Source organism: Anabrus simplex, chromosome 10 (assembly GCF_040414725.1).
Source record: "Anabrus simplex isolate iqAnaSimp1 chromosome 10, ASM4041472v1, whole genome shotgun sequence".
NCBI classification, from domain to species: domain Eukaryota; kingdom Metazoa; phylum Arthropoda; class Insecta; order Orthoptera; family Tettigoniidae; genus Anabrus; species Anabrus simplex.
Window position 1 is genome coordinate 38,810,332 of NC_090274.1, and position 24,910 is coordinate 38,835,241.

Consider the following 24,910-nt stretch of genomic DNA (forward strand, 5'->3'; position numbering starts at 1 on the left):
ACTTCATGATTTTTTAATGTGGTCCTAAACTTTTGACCGGTACTGTATGTGAATTTTTAATTAACCATCCTAACATACAAATGACCTGAGAGATAAATGTCCCCACGTACATGTCAATCAGGAAATGGCGCAGACGGCTTCGGGAAACTGGCAGATCGCTTTCGATATCGGGTCACAAGACCAAGCAGCCGAAGGGGGTGGAGGATAAGTGCAATACAGATTCGGCGACTGTCGCACCACTAAACATGCGCACATCGAGGTGTATCAGGTATGTAAAGAAACATTTTGAGTTTCATCACAACGTCGTTGTATGGCTGTGAAATTTGGACCCTTTACCAACGTGACTTGAAAAAGCTTGAGCGCTTACACCAACAAAAACTTCCATCCATCTTTAGAATCAATGTCAATGACGACATTGTTGTTCTTCAAAAATCACCTGGCAAGCGTACAGAATCGTCCATCATTGGTCATCATCAGCTTAGATGGATTGTCCAAGTCCGTCGGTTGAGTGATTCCAGATTTTCTCGCCAAATCCTGTCTGGTGAACTTTGTTCCGGCACCAGACCTATGAGGCTCTACAAGGACCAGCTTAAGCACACTATGAAGATAACAGGTCTGAATCCACAAATCTGGGATACACTTGCTCAAGACCGTTCAATTTGGCGCCAGACTGCCCGTGCTGCTGTCAATCTATTTGAGGGAGAACGACGCAGACATGAAAAGGCCAACAGACAAATTCCGTGCAGTATAACCACGCCCTCCTCCAACAATTCTGTGCAATATGTGTGGAAGCTTATTCCATGCTAGAATTGGCCTGTTCAGTCATCGAAAGTACACGAGGTTTGCAACTTTGGGTCAAAATACCTAGATGTTTTTAAATCCTATTTTCGCGCTATTCATTCGAAGGAGTCGTCATACTTTTGAATGAAGATAAAAATTTGATAGCTAAGCTCTCTCTCTTCATTTATACTTATTATACGATGAGACACTCTGAAGAAGGATTCCGACTTCTGAGGATGGAATTATGGCTCAGTATTTTCACGGCTTAGGCCTGATTTCGCTTCCTAGAGTTTCTTGAAGTTTCCTGGAAAACCGTTTAAGACAATAAAATAGACATACGATACGTGTGAATCCAGCAAGTATTACAAAACAACCTATTGCAACAGAACGTCACAAATTGCTGAAAGCACACAAATATAAACACGATACAATGTTATTTATATACTTTTCCGCCGAGGTATTACGTAATACCTGATTCGGCTGTGGTCGTAGAACTTAGGAAGAATTTTATCATCTGTTGTGTCTTAAATCCCACACCAATCTTGATTGATGTGTGGATCTAACAACAAGATTTCTTAAAACAGTAGCGAGTTACGTAACGTTGTGATATAACAAAAGACGTCACTAGTCTGTATCACAGTTAATGAAATTTTATTAGGCAGATTAATTAATTGCTTCTGAATGTTATCATTTCTTATTAATAAATTTCCTTTGCATTCTCCCGACAAATGACAATGACCGAAGAATGTACAGAATACTGGTAGTTTGCATAAGCGTGGAGATTCAAAATGCATAACAATTCACAATGGTAGTCTGACTCCTTGGATGAATGGTCACGCCTTCGATTCATAGGGTCCCGAGTTCGATTCCCAGCCGGGTCAATGACTTAAACTTTGGTTAATTCCTCATGCTTGGGGACTGGGTATTTGTGTTCGTCTTAACCGTTTAAGCTCGTATGTCGGAAATGTTCGGACATCGCGATTTTCTGTAGTGGCGGAGATTAGTGGAGAGTGAAGGTGAGGGGGCAGTCAGCCCCCTCCAATTTGTGGAGAAAAAAATTAAATTTGTATTTCATTTTATCCGCCTGATACTAGAAATTATAAACAAAAACGCAATTAGTACAAACCCTGCTTTATTTTCAGCTAAATTCTTTACTTTATTTTCTTTAATACTTAGGAAAAATACTTAGCGGAAATACACACAAAATGTAATTCGTCGCGGCTAACCGAATTGTAGGCCAAGTAGTGGAGACCCACGCAACCATGTGTAGCATGTTCTGCGACGAAAGGGGCGCAGTATATTTTTTTTTTTCAAGGGCGCGGAGACAGGTATGATTCATCCGCTTGCCACGCGCATTCGTCCGTCTCAGTCAATGTATATGTTACTTTGTTAGTATGTAGTCAAATACTAAATGATTTTTGATTGTATAATCACGCCATACTTTTATTTAATTGTAATACATGTGTAATTACCAGGTGTATGCATAAGTCTTTTCCGATTTCACTAAGAGATGGCGCCAGCGAACAGTACGCGGTGAATGAATTTGACACATACGTCAGTTTGTTCGTCTGATATTAACCTAACAAACACACATAAGTTGAGTCCGCCAAACACTATTACAGAATTCAGTCGTGGTGAAAACATGAGCACGTGCTCGGAGATAGGTCTGCACGTGGTTGGGTTAACATTTATTGGTTAGTGCTGCCGCGGGACACCTACGCGGAGACATGAAAATAGTTCGTTAGCCACATGACGGCGAATGCGATCATACATGCAAAATGTCCGAAATATAATTCCTCATGGGCGCCCGCAGGATCTTTTCCAGGGGGGGGGGGGAAATTAACAATTTTCTTGAATATAAAAACCAATATAACGTCAGCAACATTAAATTGTTTACAGAAACTTCCAGTTATAACATATGCTAGATAACTGTCAGTAATTTCAGTTTGTGAAATAATCTGGTATGATATTAAACAATTGAACATCAACATCTTTAGAATTCCAGGGGGGGGGCAAGTGCCCCCCCTTGCGGGCGCCCATGTAATTCCTCAAATAATTTAAATCATAAAAATATACAAAAAACGATTTATATTTATTGTTATTTAATATAAACAAGCATTTCAAATTGGAGAGCGCCAGGGACGCATGCCCTCGTGCTTAACCCGCCATTTTGTTAAGCTGTGAGCATGGAAGCAAGCAGATACAGTGAGTGAGTGAGTGAGTGAGTGAGTGAGTGAGTGACTGTAACATTACTTGTTCTTGTGTAATATGGATCACCGAGTTGAGTTCGTTACGTATTTACGTTTCGGCCATAAATTCAAGTCTACCTTTCTTTTCTGATATGTTAAATATCCAATGTCATGTGTCATTCGATTTTTGTTTATTTCTCGCGTACAGTGAGTATAATTTGTCTCGTAATCCGCATCACAATTGCGTGTCAATCAGTGGTATCCGGCAAGTCTATGTAGAACTAAGTCTGATGTAATCGCCGCAACCGGGCGAAGTAACGACAGTTCAAAGACAGCCCACGTGGTTCTTGCCATGTGCTTGGAAGAAGCCCAGTGATCCTCCAATCAGCGTTCAGACCGCGGATGGATACATACGGATACACAATGTTCTTTGTTTACATCAGGTTCGGTTCTCTCGGTGACGACAGAAATCATCTGTGTTGTATCGTTCAGTGATCATGTCGACGTTTGTGCCCGAAAAAGAACATTTGCGGCACGCATTGTTTTCCTTATTTAACCAAAAGAAAAAGGCTGTGGAAAGTCATCGTTTGCTGGTAGAAACAAATGGCGAACACGCTCCATCGATTAGAACATAAAAATGAGACATGGTTTCGGCAATTTAAACATGGTAATTTCAATGTGAAAGACAGTGCGCGCTCTGGTAGACCACAACAGTGGGAAGACTCTTGAAGCCCGGCGAAACCGTTAATGTACAACGCTATCACCAACAAATGATTAATCACTAGAGATGGGAATTATAGGCACGAATAGGTTAGAATGCAAACGTATTTGAACAAGGCGCAAGTGAAATCTAGCCGCTCTACAGATATGTCGGGGAGTTGCATAAATTTTAGGGGTTCTGATAATTCAGATCGATAATATTTATGCAAATCTCACCGCAGAACCGTCATGCGGGTAACATACACTTGCGCCTTGTTCAAATACATTTGCATTCTAACCTATTCGTGCCTAAAATTCCCATCTCTATATAATCACGCATTGATCGAAAGACGACCGGAATGGGCCAGAAGGCATGGCAAAGTGATTTTGTCACACGACAATGCACCGGGAAAACCAATGAAAGACGCCTTGAAATCGCTTGGATGGGACATCCTTCCGCGTCCGCTGTACTGCCCCCGACCTGGCGCCATCTGACTACCACCTCTTCGCATCAGTGGGTTACGCGTTCGCAGATCAGCACTTCAGCAATTTCGAGGAAGTTGGAAAATAGCTCGACGAATGGTTTTCCACAAAAGACAAGTAGTTTTTCTGGCAGGTAATTCGTAACTTAGGCCTACCGGAAAGATGGGCGAAGTGTGTAGAAGCCGATGCCCAATATTTTGAATAAACGAAAAATGAATTTCTTTACCACGAAAACCTGCAAAAACTTATGCATACACCTGGTATTACTCCTTTGGTAAAAGTTTTATTGGATAGTATTGAATCAATGTCAAAAACTCTCTATCAAAATTCGCTCAGAGAGCATAAAAAATTACCATTTTGTAGCTTTTTTTTAAAAAAGTATGTATCCCCCAACCCCTAACCCGCGATATACCACTCAAACCCGGGTATTTTTTGTGCCTCCCGCTTCTAATTCCCAATCACCGCTACTGCAGATATCGATAGATTTCGCGTAGAGGAAACGATTGACGCCTCGCGGCTTGTGTTGTCACGTCCCTATCGAGACTTTAGACTAATTTTATCGTGAATATCGATCTCCGATTTCACCACAAAATGGCAGTTGCGCCCATCGCTCACTATTGTGTAATCTGGTCCTAAACACTATTTCGGAAGACACTTTCGGTTTTTCTTTCTTCAAATCATTAATTATTTAATTAATTTATTTATTTATTGATAGTGATTTAACATCGCACAAAGATATCGAGGTCTTCAACGACGCAAGGATGGGGTGGTGGTGGTGGCGGGGGTGGTGGCGGCGCTGGTGGTGGTGGTTGTTGTTTTAAGAGGAAGTACAGCTAGGCAACCATTTTCTATATAATACTAATATTAGAGAAAAAATGGAAGGGATCCGACACTTCGAAAAATGAAGGTATCGGCCAAAGAAAGATAAGGGCCACGAAGGGCGTGAAAATAAAGGACTCCCTAGACGTCGAATGCTCTAATAGCGTCGGAGTCGGAAAAGAACAAGAGTTGACCAAGGAAGGTCGGATGAAAGTTAGGACCCTGGCACAAGTAAGTGGAAACAATGTCAAGATTCAGCTCCGGGCCCTGTGGTCCCCAACCCACACTCCCAAGTTGAGCGCCCCTAGAGCCAAGTTGTTGGCTTACAGCGCATGGCAACCTCACTGAGTGCACCCACTTGCATCCTGTACATCAGCCACAACTAACGTTGCTCTTCTCTCATTACAGCTGGCCATGGACTCATGCGGTTTGGGCTCCTGGTTCCGACCAACCTGGATGAGGAGGTTTGCTACCCCTCGCTGGTTTCTCATCGTGTACGGCTTGCTCGGAACTGTGCAAGCCATGGCCGTCATGTACTTCATAGCAACACTCACCACTTTGGAGAAGAGGTTCAAGATCCCAAGCAAGACACTAGGTAAGCCTACAGCAAATACAGTAGAGACATTACACGACACTGAGCGAGATATCGAGGGACAGCTATTGGAGCACACTCTAGCGGATAGACCTGAACAGTACTGATTCTCTCATAAGAGCACGTGTATTTTTGTGTGAAGTTTTTGGTGTTATTTATGCGTTTTCATTGAGTTGACATAATTAAATAGTAGCGTGTGTCATTCCTTGATATCTCCTCTCAACATGAGGGGAAAGGTATGTGCTGTGTTTGTCTGCAGTAATTACGAAGTAGAGAAAAATGCGCGCTCGTTCTTCAGGTTCCCTCGTGACAAGAACATGTAAGTAATATTGTGTTTGCATATATATTCTTCCAGTGACAGAGATTTTTATAGTACTTCATAATCTTCTGACCTGCTCGACCCATGTTTTAACGGGCTTAAAATATAATACGCATATTTTATTGTATAGTGCAGCAGTTAACCTTCAATACCGATGTGTTGTTGTAGGTGTGATCTGTGGGTTTTGAAATATCACAGAAGCGATTTGGATAAAGTGTACAAGAAAGAAGGGACGTCACGCTTGTATAAGAATTATAAGATCTGTTCAGATCATTTCCAAGCCAGCGACTTTAAAAATCCTCGACTATACAGCCAAGGGTATGTTACATTTTTACTCTAATTGTACGTAAATATTCCTCAAAGCATCACTATCGACAACATTTTCAAACTTTTCTTTCTTTTATCCCTTTTCTCAGATTAAAGCCGGGATTTTGTAGATTTTCTTTCTGTTAGTAGGTTTCATGTTAAGAGGAAAATTGTCCAGCTATTAAATGTTAATTCAGTGCATCATATGTGTAAGGAATGTGCCGATATTTTTATTGACAAATGTCTTAATGTGATGATACATTGTTTCTAAATGAGAAAAAAAGACAAATCCAACCGTAAAAGTTCAGGCAGGAATGCTAAAGCTAAAAAAGTAATTCATAAATGAAAGATCAAGCCATTTCACAGCAGCCCATTTCATATCTTGTTTATGTGTCTAATTTCAGTCTTTGAATAATAACCTTTTAAATAATTCTTCATTCATTTATCCAGAATTCCTTTAGCAACTTCGAAGTTAATATCTCAATACCACTTTCTTTCTGGACGTAATTTATTTATCCATTTCCGTATATACATTTCCATTGATATTTGAATTTAGCGCGATTTGTTCAGGTCAAGTCACTAGGAGCGCCACCGTCGAATTGTCTCCCATTTTAGCAAGGCGAAATCCGTAAGTGTCGTGTATTGTCTCTACTGTATTTGCCTACAGTACAGGGTCTCTCTTACAAACTCAGACCGCACGCATGGTGTTTGTACTCTGTGCTACGGCAGCTGCCTCAGCCGAACTTCCGTTGCGCGCGGCCGCCCTGCTTCAAGCGTGTACACAATCTCATATGAAATCTTACCTTATAAAAGATGCTGGAAGTGTCATTCTGGCTGACGCGAGTAAGTTCTGCTACTGCAATGTTTCTGATTTCATTCGTAATGTTTTCTTTCAATTCCTCCAATGTGTGAGGATTTGTTCGATACGCTTTTTCTTTCAGTTTACCCCAACAAGTAAAAATCACACACTGTTAGGTCTGGAGAACAAGGGGGGAATAGACCAGCACTGATCATTCTGCAAACATTTCCGAGACTGTAAGAAAGAAATCTTCTGCTGTATGAGCAGGGGCTGAATCTTGTTGAAACCACTCACGCGATTTTTTCTTCCGTTAACTGATGAAGAAAGGCGTCAATCAATCAATCAATCAATCAATCAATCAATCCTGATCTGCATTTAGGGCAGTCGCCCAGGTGGAAGATTCCCTATCTGTTGTTTTCCTAGCCTTCTCCTAAATGATTTCAAAGAAATTGGAAAATTTATTGAACATCTCCCTTGGTTATTCCAATCCCTAACTCCCCTTCCTATAAATGAATATTTGCCCCAGTTTGTCCTCTTGAATTCCAACTTTATCTGCATATTTTGATCTTTCCTACTTTTATAAACGCCACTCAAATTTATTCGTCTACTAATGTCATTCCACGCCATCTCTCCGCTGACAGCTGGGAACATACCACTTAGTCGAGCACTCTTCTTCTTTCTCTCAATTCCTCCCAACCCATACATTGCAACATTTTTGTAACACTACTCTTTTGTCGGAAATCACCCAGAACAAATCAAGCTGCTTTTCTATGGATTTTTTCCAGTTCTTGAATCAGGTAATCCTGGTGAGGGTCCCATACACTGGAAACATACTCTAGCTGGGGTCTTACCAGAGACTTATATGCCAGCTCCTTTACATCCTTACTACAACCCCTAAAGACCCTCATAACCATGTGCAGAGATTGGTACCCTTTATTTAAAATCCCATTTATGTGATTACCCCAATGAAGATCTTTCCTTATATTAACACCTAGGTACTTACAATGATCCCCAAAAGGAACATTCACCCCATCAATGTAGTAATTAAAACTGAGAGGACTTTTCCTATTTGTGAAACTCACAACCTGACTTTTAACCCCGTTTATCAACATACCATTGCCTGCTGTCCATCTCACAACATTTTCGAGGTCACGCATCAGAATGTCATCTTGGTATCTCTCTGCGTTTATTGTTGTCCCGAAAACAATGGGCCCAATTATTCATCTTGCACTAACAGCACACCAAACACCAATCTTCCTATCATAATAAGGCACTTCATATACATAAATAGGATTTTCTGCACACCAATAGCGCGAGTTATGACTGTTCTCATGACCATTAACATGAAACTAGAACTTTTACATACGAAAATACGGCGTTGCAATGATAACTGTCTCACCATGTTAACAGCTGAGATTCAGACTGGCGACTGATGCTTGCCAGGTCGAACAAGTGCTGGCTGCATGCAAGGTCAAGAATTATGCGCGCGCCTCTCATACTGCAGCTGCCGTAGCCCAGAGTACAAACACCGTGCGTTCGGTCTGGGTTTATAACAAAGACCCTGTAACTTACATAGCTACAGAATTTTTAAAAATATAAAATTTCAGTTCTCGCAAATTATTCTACAACCCATCCTTGTACCTGAATGTGTTCAACTGCACCCAAAATTGAGATAGCGGCCCCTGCCTAGAAGCCGAGAATAACGGCAGAGATGATTAGCCGCCCTGACCATGTGTTACGCCGTAATCTGTAGGCCTTCAGCCTGAGCAGCAGTCGCTTGGCAGGCCAAGGCCCATCAAGGCTATGAACACAAACATCCATTGTGCACTATGGGCCGTCTAGTTGTTAACTTTAATTCAGGAATTGGAGGATTCGAACATCACCATCAGCCATCCTGAAGATAGTTTTCCGTGGTTTTCCATTTTCAAACACACCTTGCCACAGTGGCTTCCTTCCCAGTCCTAGCCCTTTCCTATCTCAATGCCACCAAAAACCTGAGTTGATGTGGCATTAAACTAATAACAAAGCCAAAACAATTAACAAGATGTGGCAAAAATCCCCAGCCCGACCGGCAATCGAATCCAGAATTCTCTGAACTGAAGACCGCTAAGCCGACCGTATAGCCAAGATGCCAGATAATTTCATTATTTGGGCAGCCCCAGGTTTGGTTCAATTTCCGAACGAGTTGAATATTTTTGGCACATCTGGTCAATTCCTCGATACATACATGCAGCCTAGCCCCAAGGCGAGGTCAGCACATTCTAGGCTAGCAAGCGGGCATCAAGACAGTTGTTTATTGGAGTAGCCTACTGCAACAGCGGACAAGCGATGTCAGCTTGTGTATTATAATATTGTACTAACACTGATTCCACCATGGAGCCCAACTCTCACCGACTGTCCACGGCTAGCCTCCCTTTTTATAGCTTGGGTGGTGTGAACCAGAACATTTGTGAGTTAGCTAGGGACGGAACATTCCCGTTGAATCTCCAAGTAACTCACAGGTAAACCAGCCAACGAGAACAATATACGGAAATGCCAGCCTGCCCTGGGAGCTCCCTAGTCGCCTAGTCCCTTCCAAGAAGTTGCAGGAATATGATGGAATTCTAAAATATTCACTATATTCACTTTTCTTTTCCCATTAATATTAAGAACTAAAAATGGAGCAAAAGTTAACAGTAGAGTGATCAACAATCTGAGGTACACAGATGATACTGACATTACTGAAGGTCTTCTGCGCCTGGTATAAAGAATCGTAGCTGAAGAGGATAAACTTGGACTCAGAATTAACACCAACGAGACAAAGGTGATGGCCATTACCAGGACTCTTAACACACACATTCTTATGAATATTCTTGGGGAACAAGTTGAACAAGTTAAAGTACCTTGGCAGCTGGATTACTGAGGACTTGGACCCGGATTTAGAAATCCCTGTACAAATAAAATTGGCTCATGCTAGCTTTCTGAAAATGAGGAATCTACTGTGTGACAGAAGCCTGAGCTTGGAGAAACGTCACAACTTCATCAGATGTTATGTATATTCAATGCTTCTGTACGACACTGAAACCTGGAGTCTGAAATGTAACACCATTATGAGAGAGCCTTCAAATTGTGGGTTTTCGGAAGGATGGTACGAATCTTGTCTCCACTGCTGCTGTACTCAGGTGCATGAGGGAGGAACGAATGTTGGTGTGAACAAACAAGAAAAGAAAGACAGTCTACATTAGGGCATATTATGAAGAATGAAAAGTACAACCTACTAAGATGGATCATGCGGGGTAATGATGGACGTAGAGGTAAAGATCGAAGGAAATAATCTTAGCTGAGGAACTTACGGGATTGGAGAGGACTAGATTCGAGTAGACTGATGAAGACAGCCGAACATCGTACAGACTTCCCTGTGAATGCGACCAACCTTCAGTAATGGAGAAGGCACTTCAAGGAGAAAGATAGGTAGCTAGTGTTATTGTAAGAATAAGAACTTGGTAACTGTAAAGTGTAGTAAGAGGAAAGAATGTTGTTTGATGCAAACATTTTTTTAAAATTTATTTAGTATTTTTATTGTAATTGTAACATTTTACGGCCAACATAGGACCACTCCAGTCAATTATACAAAGAAAATTTAGCTTTGCTATGCTTCCAATATTTCATTCTCACGGATGCCGACATCTTTTTTTTTTTCATTTGAGAACACACTACCTTTTGTCCTTTTGTTACTTTTGGGTTAGAGTGTCACATGTGAGTCGTTGAGATTTTTAATTTAATCTGTTTTGTTCTTGAGATCATTTAGTGTTATTTGGAGTTCATTAATCATCATCATCATCATCAGCTTCATCATCATCTGCAGTTTCCAGCTGTTGGCCGGGTCTGCTTGGAACATCTCCATCTCATCTTGTCTTCCCACCACTTCTCCCTAGTCACTCTTGCCCTGTCCTCTCCTCTTCTCTGTACACACTCTTCCACTCCTTTTATTCACCTGTCTCTTTGTCTTCCTCTTGGCCGTTTACCTGTTATCTCCATTTCGTGCATCCTCCTCGGTATCCTTTCCTCTGTCATTCTCTTCATGTGTCCAAACCGTCTAAGTCTAGATGCCTCTTTCCTATTCTGTAGTGGCTCTTCTTTTACTATTTCTTGTACCTTCTCATTTCTCATCTTATCCTATCTTGTCACTCCTATCCTGCTTCTCAGAAATTTCATTTCACTTACCTGTATTCTATTCATGGCTCTCTACCTCATTAATAATATCATTCTTAATTTCTGTGATTCATTTAATTCTGATAATGCTATTCCATAATTTTTCTACTGATTAGTATCCGGTGTTCTAATAAGATGTCCAAAAATAGAGATGCGTTTCTAATTGTGCTCAATACTGGTTCAATTTCCTTATAAACGGTGTTTTCAAAGCTATTCTGCAATGGCCATTAACTTGATACTGTTTATTTATGCATGTTTTAATTATTCTTCTATCTTAAGTATTTTATCAATTTCAGGTGTATTAGTAGTTTTGAAAATAGTTTCACTTCCATAAGTCACCTTAGGCTGGGTGACTGTTTTATAATGTTGTCATTCATGCTTTCACGGCCCGTACTTATAGACATGACAGTGTATAGGCTTTTGGGCTTATGCCGTGTCAAGAAAATAAGGTGAAATTCTTAACGTTTCGCAGAAAACTGTGCTGTGCGTCCTCAGAAGAAATCTCGACTGTCCTGGTTGCCAGCCATTAAGAATTTATGTAGGTAGTTCCCTTCCCTGCCCTTCATTATTGTTATTTTGTCTCTGTGTTTTCCAAATTCGTACGTTCCTCATCGCCAGATGTTTCATTTCCAGGCTTATGTCTATGTCTTACACCTGCCATATGTTACGCAAACACGATATGTGAACCACTTAGTCTGATTGTGATGGTTCAGTCAGCTTCCGCTTCAAACGCTAGCGTTGTGCCACGTCCTGGGGGTCATCTGGTGGCGAATGAACATACCATTTCCACTTCTGTTATAACGTTCTGAAATTCAAAGTGTCATTGTTTAAGAAGCCTTTCTCGGGGACAGTCGAGAATTCTTCTGAGGACGCAGAGCACAGTTTTCTGCGAAACGTTAAGAATTTCACCTTATTTTCTTGACATGGTACAATCCCAAAAGCCTATACGCTATCATGTTTTATAATGTCTTCATTTTGCTGCAATTGATAAGCTTTTCTTTTTTCTTTTTTTTTTTGGAATGTGCTTTTGGAGTCATAATTTGCTTTGTTTAATTCGCTTATTCTATTTTTCCAGGTTGGTTTTTATTTGATGCTCAGTTTCCTGAATATTGTTGGATAATAATGTAAGGTCAACTGCAAATCCCAAAGAGTTAAACTATTTTTTCTTGTTTAGAACTTTCAATTTGTATGTTTTTAGGATTCTCTTTGGACGATTTTCTCATTACATATTCTAACGCACAGTTAAATAGCAACGGTGACAGTCACCTTGTCTTAAACCAGTTTAAATCATGAATGGATCAGAAATTTTCCCTCTAAACTTAAATTTTGATTTAGTATCAGTTAAAGTAAGTTCTATAAGTTTAATTAGTTTTACGTGGAGTCAAAAATTAATATTGAAGGCCTATGTATGCAATCATATGCCTTCTTAAAATGTACAAGTGTTACTGAAAGAAGCTTATTTTGTTTCTTGCAAGATGCCGTAACTAATTTGAGAGTAATGATCTGCTCAGCACAACTTCTCCATGGTCTAAAACCTCCCTGGTATTTTCCTATCTCTTCTTCTAAAAAATTGTTCTTTAATTCTTTCATACAAGATGCAGGAAGAAATCTTATATGTACAGTGTAAGAGAGATAAGCCTCTATAATTATAGCTGTAATGAATTTGGTTGACGTGGAAAATATTTCTTTTGCAATCTCCTGATTTTATTTTATACGCCTCTAATATACTGTGTGTATATTTCAAAACTTCCCACCACAAATAAATGTAATGGTTCTTTTTTCCTATGTTGAAAATATTTCTTACAGTTAAAATTGAAATAATTGATAAATAGATTCAACCTGTTCAATACAAAAGAATAAGAAATGTAGTAAATTACATTCCCATTTAATAATAAGTAGAAATGATACCGGTTTCGACCCTAGTCCAAGTCATCGTCAGCCGATTAAAACATGAAAAACAATGCATAGGAAAAGGAGAAGATTAAGTACACGACGTGCTCCCTAACAGTACACATTCGACCAGTCAACAGGATTATATTACTGAATGTCCAACAACAAAACTACAAAGAGGGAGCATCTGCACCTACTCAATATCTTTTAACGAGATTAGTACCAAGAAAACTAATGATACACCATAATATTTTCATGTTCATTATTCAACATTCTTAATCATATGAACTTAAAAGAAAAACAACATACATAGTTGAATATTCTAGAATGCTTGGTACAAACATATCTGTGAATGTACAAAATTAATATAATTCCAAAACGTACCACAAGAATCATGTGAACATTTTTTCGTATTTTAATGTATTATTTGATAAATTTTATTACATCCATATCATAGAATGTTCCAGAATGTTTAGTATAAACATACCAATGAATGTATAGAACGATTCACCAATATGAACTGAACTTCAAAGTGTACTTCAAGAACGCCATAAATATTTTACTTGTTGAAATTGTATTTCACCAAATTATCTACTACTCACAAACAGTACCGGTACACTAGAAATTTATGTAACACATACATGTCATAGAATTTTGACGCTTGTTTTTAAACCAGAAGATACATCATATCATTGTATATTTTATATATTGTATATTTTAATCTTATCACTCACATCATGTGACATTCTTCATTAGATTTAGTAATGTTTTTAAAATTATTTTAAGTTAACTTTAGATCTTATGACCAGCTGAAGATGACCTCTGTGAAGGTCAAAACCAGTACTGCTTAGTAACAAGATATAATAAAGTATTGATTAGGTGGACAGTACCCATTCTTTGTGATTATAGATACTAAGTATCAATACGGACATGAAACTGATAGATTACAACACTTCAGATCAGTAGAAGAGGCAATATAAATGAACGGGTGTAGACACTGTAAAACTCAGAAGAAGTAAAATGCAAGTCACTCAAAAGAAAACAGTGCGCAATTCTCTGAGCGGCAGCATGGCACACGCAGCGCTAGGCAAAGTCCCACAATGTTTACGAATAGCGGAGAACGGTTAAATGAGCCAGTTTTTAAACATTGTCAGGCACAAAGTCACATCACAATCGAATACATACGAAGATCCATAATCGTGCAGGAGTTGAAGACGAGTAGATCCATTGAAGCAACTTGCCAGCTCCCGGTGATCAGCGCGACACTGTGGTTTCAAATGCCAAAGTAAAATGGAGAATAGCTTGAAGATCCAGTAATATTCCTCGGTCGTGGGAAAGTAAGTATATAGATAAATATAATACAATTCAATATAATTGGATAAGTAATTATGTTCCTATAGAATACTGGATCTTCGTATGTGTTCGATTGTGATGTGACTTTGTGCCTGACAGTGTTTAAAAACTGGCTCATTTAACCGTTCTCCGCTATTCCTAAACATTGTGGGACTTTGCCTAGCGCTGCGTGTGCCATGCTGCCGCTCAGAGAATTGCGCATTGTTTTCTTATGAGTGACTTGCATTTTACTTCTTCTGAGTTTTACAGTGTCTACCCCCGTTCATTTATATCGCCTCTTCTACTGATCCGGAGTGTACTTAATCTTTTCCTTTTCCTATGAATTGTTTTTCATGTTTTAATCGGCTGACGATGACCTGGACTAGGGTCGAAACCGGTACCATTGGGAATGTACTTTACTACATTTCTTATTCTTTTGTATTGAATAGGTTGAATCTATTTATCAATTATTTCAATTTTAACTGTAATATTCTTCAATAAGGAACAACGAAATGTTTAACTGAAAATATTTCTTAGCAGACAAAGTGGGGACCCCATACTATGAAAAACATAAAATTAACTAATTTCATCAATCGTGCCAAAAGTTGAAGGGCTAAAGCCCCAGAAAGATTTCAAACTTTAAAAGAAAAATAATTCGAAAAATCACTTCCAACCTAAATGCAGTTCCGGAAAAAATGCCTAAAATCACTTGTTTCTTTACTCGTTTTCTTTTTTATTCAAATCCTAGCCAAATAAACTTATTTACATAATTCTTTCTGTAATGTGTTCCTTGGTTCAAAACTGCCAGGCAGTTTTTGATTTTCGAAAAATGTCCACAGCGAATGTAGTTATAAGGGCTTAAGTGAAACTCTGCATTGACTCACATTAGCACTCATAGTGGTAGGAAAAGGCAAATTGCTAATCTAATCAACCAGATAACGATGATTAAGAAAAGGATTGTAATATTTAGGAATAAATAAAGAATATATTCTCATACTTCTTACAGGTGAACCTTCCATGGTGTGAAGAATTATTTAGTTTAATTTCCGGGTTGAACCGTGTTGTAGTTGTCTGTACATCACGTACAGTTTGCCGACGTTTCAAATACATTGCAGTATTCTTTGTCAAGGCGACTGAAATACCCCTACTCGATCCGAGGTAATCAGTCTCCCGGGCAGCAATTTACACTACTAGAGTGGCCCTGACCTTGGCCTTTTATATCCTAGCCTTTCTGGCTGACGTAAGCCCTGGCTGTCTCGTGAGCATTCTGGAAGGTATGTGTCACAGCCAGGCAGTGGGGGCTTGCCCGCGCTGTTATGTAATGGGGTTTCGGCCCGCGTGTTTATGTTGTGGTCTGTATGTCTTAAACTATGAATGATAGGCATCCAAGAATTACTGATTTTATATCCTTCTTCTAAATTTATATTGTTCAGATGTTTCTTGATTTTGATAGCCTCGTGGATTTTCCTTTCCAGATTCCAAGGGATAGCTGCTGCTACGATCTTGGTCTAGTTTTGTAGGAATGCTACAGCGGTAACCAAGCATTCCTGCGAAACTAGGCATGGAATATCATTTGACAAGACCAAGATCCTAGCAGCAGCTATCCCTTGGAATCTGGAAAGGAAAATTCACGAGGCTATCGAAATCAAGAAACATCCGAACAATATAAATTTAGAAGAAGGATATAAAATCAGTAATTCTTGGAAGCCTATCATTCATAGTTTAAGACATACAGACCACAACATAAACACGCGGGCCGAAACCTCATTACATAACAGCGCGGGCAAGCCCCCACTACCTGGCTGTGACACATACCTTCCAGAATGCTCACAAGACAGCGAGGGCTTACGTCAGCCAGAAAGGCTAGGATATAAAAGGCCAAGGTCAGGGCCACTCTAGTAATGTAAATTGCTGCCTGGGAGACTGATTACCTCGGATCGAGTAGAGGTATTTCAGTCGCCTTGACAAAGAATACTGCAATGTATTTGAAACGTCGGCAAACTGTATGTGATGTACAGACAACTACAACACGGTTCAACCCGGAAATTAAACTAAATAAAATGGTTCTCAAATTTAATTGTATTTTATTTACCTAAAATTCGTAGCTCATATCGCTAGGATGTTTTCAAATGAAAAATTCTAAATTCACATGGAGGGAATTAGATATTTTTCACCAATAGAGCATGTCAACAATGTCCCTCCATGAGAATTTAGAATTTTCCATTTGGAATTGCTAGGCGGGCAATAATTTCATTGTGGAGATTTATCTTCCTATGCAGTTATCAGACTGTGCCTCTTATAAGGGCTTCTGATAAGTTCACCTGCATACACCCCAGCATCAGTGGGTAGGGTCTGACACATCCCACTCTGATGAGTCTGGTGTCAGACCTAAGACGAAACGCTGATTAATAGAGCACATGCCTGAAAACCCTTACATCTGATATGTTTTTTGACATTGTTGACATGCTCTACTGGAGAAAAATATCTAATTCCCTCCATGGGAATTTAGAATTTTTCATTCGGAATTGTTAGGCGGGCAATAATTCCATTGTGGAGATTTATCTCCCATATGCAGTTATCAGACTGTGCCTCTTATAAGGGCTTCTGATAAGTTCACCGCGGAAGACTTAAACTGCAAGCATACCAGATGGAACAGTCGTATGACCACATCCAGAGGCGAAACCCTGGCCAGATTCTGTTACAGAAACAACGTCCTAATCCATTCCACTGATAAACCCACATACTACTCTTACCGTTCAAACGTCCTTCCTGAATACCTTAACATAGCCCTATCCAGAAACTTAAACCTATACCCTAGCCTACTCATGCAAGACTTTCTAGACTCTGATCACAAACCAGTACTCCTCACATTACATGCTGCTCCTACCTACGAACCCGAAATTATCCCTCTACATCTCCGAGCCATAGACTGGCAACTCTTTCGCAATACCGTAAATGACTCCGTTAATGGCAATCCCAGCATCCGCTCCAAAGAAGACATCGACACGCTTGCTACCTACTTCTCCAATCTATTACGAAACGCAGCTATCTCTTCCACCGTGGGACCGACTACTTATAAGCCAAAAACCAAGACTCTCCCACTACACATCCTTCAGCAAATCAAAATTAAAAACAGGACTCGTCGACTATGGAATGTAACCAGAGATCTGCGTCTGAAATACCTTTGGCATCGTCAACGACGCAACCTACGAATTCTACTGGCACACCATCGTAGAGCTGCATTCCAGTCTAAGCTATCCAAATTAAGCGCTACTGACGGCTCTGTTTATCGCATGGCTCGCAGGTTTACAGGTGCTAGGACAGGCATACCCACACTCCACGGACAACAGGGACTAGCTTACTCAGACAAGGAGAAGGCTGAGGCGTTGGCAGACACGTTGGAAGCAACGTGCGCTCCCAACACCGAACCTTCCAACGACGACTTCATTGACGAGGTGGAGGAAAATCTGCTTGTAACAGACGACCACCACCTGCCTCCAGACTTTAAACTTGTTACACCGTCTGAGGTCTTGTCCTACATCAAACGGCTGAAAAACAGGAAAACCCCAGGCCTGGACGAAATCTCAGCGGTATTTTTAAAGAACATTCCCAAGAAGGCTATTACTTTCTTGACCAAACTATTTAACGCCATTTTTCGCTTCGCACATTTTCCGGGTAGCTGGAAGATTGCGAAAGTGATAATGATACCCAAACCTCAATCTGACCCGACGTTCCCACAGAACTACAGGCCCATCTCACTCCTCTCTATCATTTCAAAACTTTTTGAAATAATTCTCCTATCCCGTCTCCAGGTGATTATTGACGAGCTCAACCTCAAACCGGACGAACAATTCGGTTTCAGGAAAAGGCACGCCACTACTCACCAACTCCTAAGACATCACCAAAAACTACAATGACAATAGGTACACCGGAGTCTGTTTCCTGGACATCTCCCGAGCCTTTGACAAGGTCTGGCATGACGGTCTTATCTACAAAATGAGAGAATTCGGCTTCCCGCCCTATCTTACTACTCTAATCCAGAGTTATCTCCTTCAGAGAAAATTTCATGTATCCGTAAGAAAGGCGCTCTCAACTGCCAGGGAAATCACAGCTGGAGTACCCCAAGGCAGTGTGATAGCTCCTATCCTATTCAAAATTTACATTTCCGACATGCCTAAACCTCCGAAGGCCAAACTATATATATACGCTGACGACACAGCTCTCTCCTCGGTCTCATGGCAAGCACCCAGAGTTGAGCAATATCTCCAGGAAAGTCTCTCCATTCTCGAGCCCTGGCTAGAGAAATGGAGAATCAAAATTAATGTAAACAAGTGCCATGCCACTCTATTCACAAAACGCATGGGCCGGCTCGAGGGCGGTCTGCGCTTCTTCGGAGAAGTTATCAGATGGTCCTCGAGTACGAAATATCTGGGCGTCACCCTGGACCGAGGATTGACCTTTCGGCAGCATATATCACAAATCTTGGCCATGACCCATAGCAGGGTCTCTAAATTATTCCCACTATTAAAAGCTGAAAACAGCCTATCCTCAGGAAACAAACTCCTACTGTACACTACACCTGTGCGACCGCTACTGGAATATGCCTGTCCTATATGGGGTTTTGCCGCCGATTGGCACTTGGATAGGGTGCAGGCCGTTCAAAATCGGGCACTTCACCTTATCACGGGTGCTGATTGGTATGTGCGCAATATCGACATTCATGAAGAATGCCACATTGCAACCCTCAGGGATAGAAGGCGGAGCACGGCTGAAAAATTCTACAGGAAGATACCCCATGTGGGTAATCCCCTCATCACATCACTCGGCAACTACGAAACTGAGGGCCTCAAACACAAAAGGCCCAAGGTTATCCTGAATTAGACAGCGCACTGCGCTAGACCACACACTGGTCAGCTATGATACCACCAACTCCGTCTCTAACCCGAAACCCAAAAAAACCATTCAGTCAGGCAATAAATTCAAGATAGGGCATTCAAGACCGGTATCGGTCGACAAGCCATAAACTTCTCGGCCCTGAGGCTCCGCCTCAGTGCCGATGAAAGACCGGGTTCGTCGTCGTCGTCACCTGCATACACCCCAGCGTCAGTGGGTAGGGTCTGACACATCCCACTCTGATGAGTCTGGTGTCACACCTAAGACAAAACGCTGGTTAATACAGCAAACGCCTGAAAACCCTTACATCTGATATGTTTTTTGACAGGATGTTTTCAACATTGAACTGCTTGCCTGAAGGGCTAGAACTGTGAATTTTTCCCTTACTGAAAAGAAACACATCAATTTAATTTTCAAGAGTGAAGTTCTAAACCAATGGAGACTGAATTTTATGTACCATCCTTAAATTAACACGTTTCTCCTCAAAAAGAACCAACAAAATCCGAATAAGAACCATTACATCTATTCAAGGCGGGAAGTTTTGAAGTAAATGCATTACTGTATGATTAATTTTCTGAAGAACAAACAACAATTATACTATCACAAATGCAATGGGCCAGCACTGCTAACATTAGTGTCAGTACAGTGCCCGCTCCAAAATATCGGGCGGCAGGGCAGTCTGCTATGATGTCATATCCTGCCTGCTGTAAGGCAATGCCTCAAAATCTTGTTTTTGTAAGCTGATGGAAAAGCACTTCAATAAAAATTTAATCTTTACAGGTATCCTGATGAGTGGGAACGAAGTAAGCCAGATCCTCCTCGCCCTGCTGCTGACCTACTACGGTGGCAAAGGGAACCGACCACGATGGATTGCGTGGGGAGTAGCCTGTGCTGCCATGTCCTGCTTCATCCTGGCTCTACCTCATGCAGCCTACGGTGCTGGTAGAGAGGCTCTGGCACTCACCAAGGAGTACCACGAGCAGTACAACTCCTCAAACAGTCAGACAGGTATTTATTCAGGGTTACCACAATCCAAAAGTACAAAACCAGGACATAATTTACCTTACTACGTCTCATATATGGAAGCATTTATTATAATAAAACATTCATATGTTATATTAACAACATTTAATGATGGGAACATGTGTTACAACGAAAGTGTGTACCTAAAAGTTATGACGAACTATGTGTACCATTAAGCAATGCCAAACTGTCAGTCACTCATTCTGGTACGAATACTTCTAAGTGATGGTATCTTGTGGTAAAATAAAGATGATACTAGAGGACTCATACTGCTCTGCAGCATTCGTTATAAACAGGTCAGGTAACTTATCTTGATACACCTGTTGTAGTCATACTGTTTGCCTGCCCTTTTCAACGGTTTTATGAACGTTTAATAAGAAGTGCATTATGGTATGCCGCAGTTCGTAGTCAGAATTCATCTATTCTGACGTTGTCAAGCCATCTGTTTGTTAAAAATCTATCCATATATTCACTTTTTTTTTTAAATACTGCAGTTCTTGATGATGTAATGCTTGGTATTGTGTCGTAGAAGTCAGTGGTATTTTTAATCGCATTTTGATGATTGATGATTGATGTTTGTTGTTTAAAGGGGCCTAACATCGAGGTCATCGGCCCCTAATGGTACGAAATGAGACGAAATGAAATGACAACTTAAAAGTTCAAAATCCTCCACTAACCAGAATTCAAAGCGTGAGGATGAAGAATGAATGGATGGACGGATATGAATTTAAAACGATCAGTGGATCCGACCCACAGTGCCTCACGTGCACAGAAGCTGGTGTAAAACAATAGTATTACTGGCCAACGGACTGCTTCTATAGCATGATGCTGTATCGATTACGCTTATAGTTGAAACAGGTCCAAAATCCAGGTCATCGGCCCCTCATAATGGTATTGATCGCTAGGAAAGTAGAACCATGCTATGTGTAATGTTGTGGTACTAATCAAAAGTAACGGAGACTCGCGGTATTCCACACATTATGGTACTATTCACAGATAGTGTAATGCACATATGTAAAACAGACCTATGGTGTTTCGCAACTTGCGGCGCTATTTACAGGCAACGCTAACCTATGGCGTTCCTCACATAAGTGGACTAACCACAGGGACTCGTACTATCCCATGGAATTCCTCACATAGTGGGAACTGAGCATAGGTAAGGCAGAACCATGGTGTCGCTAATCCTATGGTGTCACTCATATAGGGGTACGAATCACAGGTACTGTAGGACCAACCTCCTGATTTACACACTGTAGCTACTAATCACGAACCTATTGTGTACATAACATAGTGGTACTCCGCGCAAGTAAATGCGACCCACGGTGTTCCCTTCATGATGGTACTAATTACAGGTAGTCTCATGGTTCTAATTGGATCATCCCTTGGTCGCCCGTTTTAGTCGCCTCTTACGACAGGCAGGGGATACCGTGGGTGAATTCTTCCTCTGCGTCCCCCACCCACAGGGGGTTGTGTGTTCGGTCCGCGAGAGGTATTTTATTTTCCTCAAGTCCGCTGGCAAGCCGGTTGGGACTCCCCTATCCGGGATGCGCCACGTGGGAGTATCACCTCTCCCCCTACTACGCTAGCATAGTAGGTTCGCAGTAATTGCATTTCTTCTAAACAGAACAGTTGTCTTGTGAGCTCATAGGTTAGTCTTGAAGAAGCGTTTTTGCCCGGCAGAGAATTTTTTAAGATGCATGGCCTTCACTCTTTCTAGTGTAGCTAGGTTATGCTTCGAGAGGTGTTCCCGGGTAATGTCTAAGGCATGTCATGAGTGACTGTTTCTAAGCAGACATTTTCCTCTTAGCACTATGTAAGTTACTAGGAATGCTCTGCCACCTGTTCAATATAGAAGCTGGGAAAGGTTAGAGAATCAAAGAATATCCAGCAGGGAATAGTATTCTCCCCTGATCAGAGGAAGTGTATACTCTCTGGCTTGACAGGTAGTAATCAAATATGGCTGCATGCAATGATATTACTAAGGATGAAAATCATATATCAGAATATTAATGAAAGTGTTAGTCGCTTAGCAACCTGCTAAGTACAGAACGTATCGAGGGCTAGGGTAAGCCTTCGCCTGTAATTATTGGAGTGATCATTTAATGATTTGATTTTATGATTAATCGATGTTGACTGAATTTAGAGACCTATCAGTGTCTCATGATTCACCGGCAAGTAATTCCAGAGAGAATAAAATGAAAATTAATCAAATTGGTGAGGTAGGGCAGACGGATTGATTTACCAAAGCTGTTTTTAGTAAACTCTTTTAATATATTAATTAAAAACTCAGACACTGGGTGTAACTACAGCCCACCCGGTAACAATGATCGTTAAAGCGTCAAGTCTATAAATGGTCTGACACCGTGGTTAGCCGGTTCGAGTCCCTCTCCACAGTCATCATATGTTGTGAGAGCACGTGATGTTGCTGATGATGATTCATCCGTCGGATGGGAACGTAAAGCCTTCAGCAGCCCCCTTGGTGCTATACAACAGGAGCAGGCTATGTGCCAGCACTGGGTTTCACCTTTTTCCTTCCTACTCATTTCATCTCACTGATTCCTCTGATGAGGTTGACGTCAGGAAAGGCATCCGGTCGTAACAACTCGCCACGAAGATTCATTTCACTTCATACCCAACCCCGTAGAGAAGCGGGACAAGGGTTGGATATAAGTCAAACCTCAATATCTTGAACCTCCATTACTTGAACTTTCAGTATCTTGAAGTAACTTCAATTGCCATGCCGTTTGTCCTATTCTTCACGTGTATTTATTTGTCTATCACTCAAAATTCGGTTACACAAATTTCTTGATTTCTCAAAGCAAATGTTTTCTCCCTCGAAGCAAAAAATACTCTGTAACTCGAATTTTGTACAACACTGACTGTGCAATACGGCATTTGTGGTTTGTGAGGAACAGTTAACAAGTGAATAAAGAGTTACAGTGATGCTGAGAGCTAATATGACGGGAACCGTAAAACGAACTTCTAGTGATCAGAAAATCGGCAAAGCCTCGCTGTTTATCAGGTGTGAATCCAATGTTGCAAGTGACAACTGTCATGAATGATCTGTATTGAAACTGACTATAAGCAAAATTATCACAAAAATAATTTATTTATTATCACCACCTATTCAATACATGCCACGTGTTACGTGGTTGAAATTTACATAATACTATATAAACTTTTCAGGGACATGTTTTACCCCTTCTTAAGGGCATCACCAGCCTGTAGGCAACCTTAAGGTCATATGTCTGAAACTTGTCTATCCATATATGGTTTACAATGAAAGTTCCTTTACACATTAAAGACCTCTTAAAATTACTCATAGTGTGTAATGTGGCATCTTTTTACAGTATAATTGTAGCATGTTAAAGTTTTTCATTTTCATGTGTACAAGACACCATAAATTCCCAATACTTATACTTATAGTGTGTAATGTGGCATCTTTTTTATAGTTTTAGTTTTATAATTAATATGCTACAATAGGATTTAGATGAGACCGTCGTATTTCGTCGTTATATCCAATACGTCGTTAAAATCAATGTTGCAATAAATGGTTTTGACTGTATTTTCGCTTAAAAATCTCATTTTTTGTCCAATATTTATTAGTTTTTTTTTTTATTGCTAGTCTATGTATGTATGTAACGTAATTCAGCTTAAAATCTAATTACAAGATTTAAAAATACACGTTTCATTCCTAATATGGAACATCTTCAGCTAAAAACAACACAAAAATTGGCATAAACGAAATATAAATGTTTATGATGATAATGATAAGATAAAATGTTCCTTCATGTTGGGTTAAATACCTCAACAAGTCAACGGTCGACGTAAGGGACGGCGTAAGGGAAGAAGTTAACATGGCAGGACCGGCTGGAATACTCCCTTCAACATCTTAAAAATGTAAAACAAAAAATCAACCTCAACTTCGGTTATCCTTTAGGAGTTTCCCCTGAACATCATACTTTAACATTTTACATTTAAGTATATCTTCAAGACGCTGTAAGTACAATACTTCTCCAGCTTTTGAAGAAAGAACATCCCTTACGTCAGATTTTATCTCAAACTCAAACAATGAGTTGTTGAGGTTTAAACCCAACATGAAGGAATATTTTATCTTATCATCATCGTCATCATCATCATCATCATCATCATCATCATCATCATCATCATCATCATAACGGTTTTTATTTTGTTTATGCCAATTTTTGTATTTTTTAGCTGAAGATATTCCTTATAAGGAATGAAACAATTATTTTTTAATCCTTTCAGACCGCGTACGCACAATTGTGCGAGTTCGTATTTTATTTATGTCTGAGCCTATTTTACGTTTTCTTGGCACTAAACCGGACCGCAGTGCTTGTGCGGGACATGTAGCATGTACTTCAGTTGCTTTTATTTAGCGCTTGATCACCAGGGGACAGGAAGAAGAGTTTAAAAATACAGTTTATCGGCAAGATGGTGGGAAGCAGTAATGCCTAAAGTAAGTATTTATTTATTGCATTCATATTAATCTAGAAGCTTTATTGAATATCAGAATATAATCAATGAAGTGTGTAAATTGTTTAGTGAACGTAAATTGTGAACTTACAACATCG

The 24,910-nt window shown here is 40.3% G+C and overlaps 1 protein-coding gene across 1 annotated transcript in view; it reads left to right on the forward strand.

The window, feature by feature from the left end:
• Positions 1-24,910, forward strand: part of Oatp33Ea (Organic anion transporting polypeptide 33Ea) — a 126,146-nt gene that overhangs the window by 59,007 nt on the left and 42,229 nt on the right. Inside the window, exons 2-3 of the mRNA XM_067154648.2 lie at positions 5,379-5,565; positions 20,073-20,300. Of these exons, the coding sequence (XP_067010749.2) occupies positions 5,385-5,565; positions 20,073-20,300 (409 nt within the window). The 5' untranslated portion in view covers positions 5,379-5,384. The remainder of the gene's footprint in view (positions 1-5,378; positions 5,566-20,072; positions 20,301-24,910) is intronic.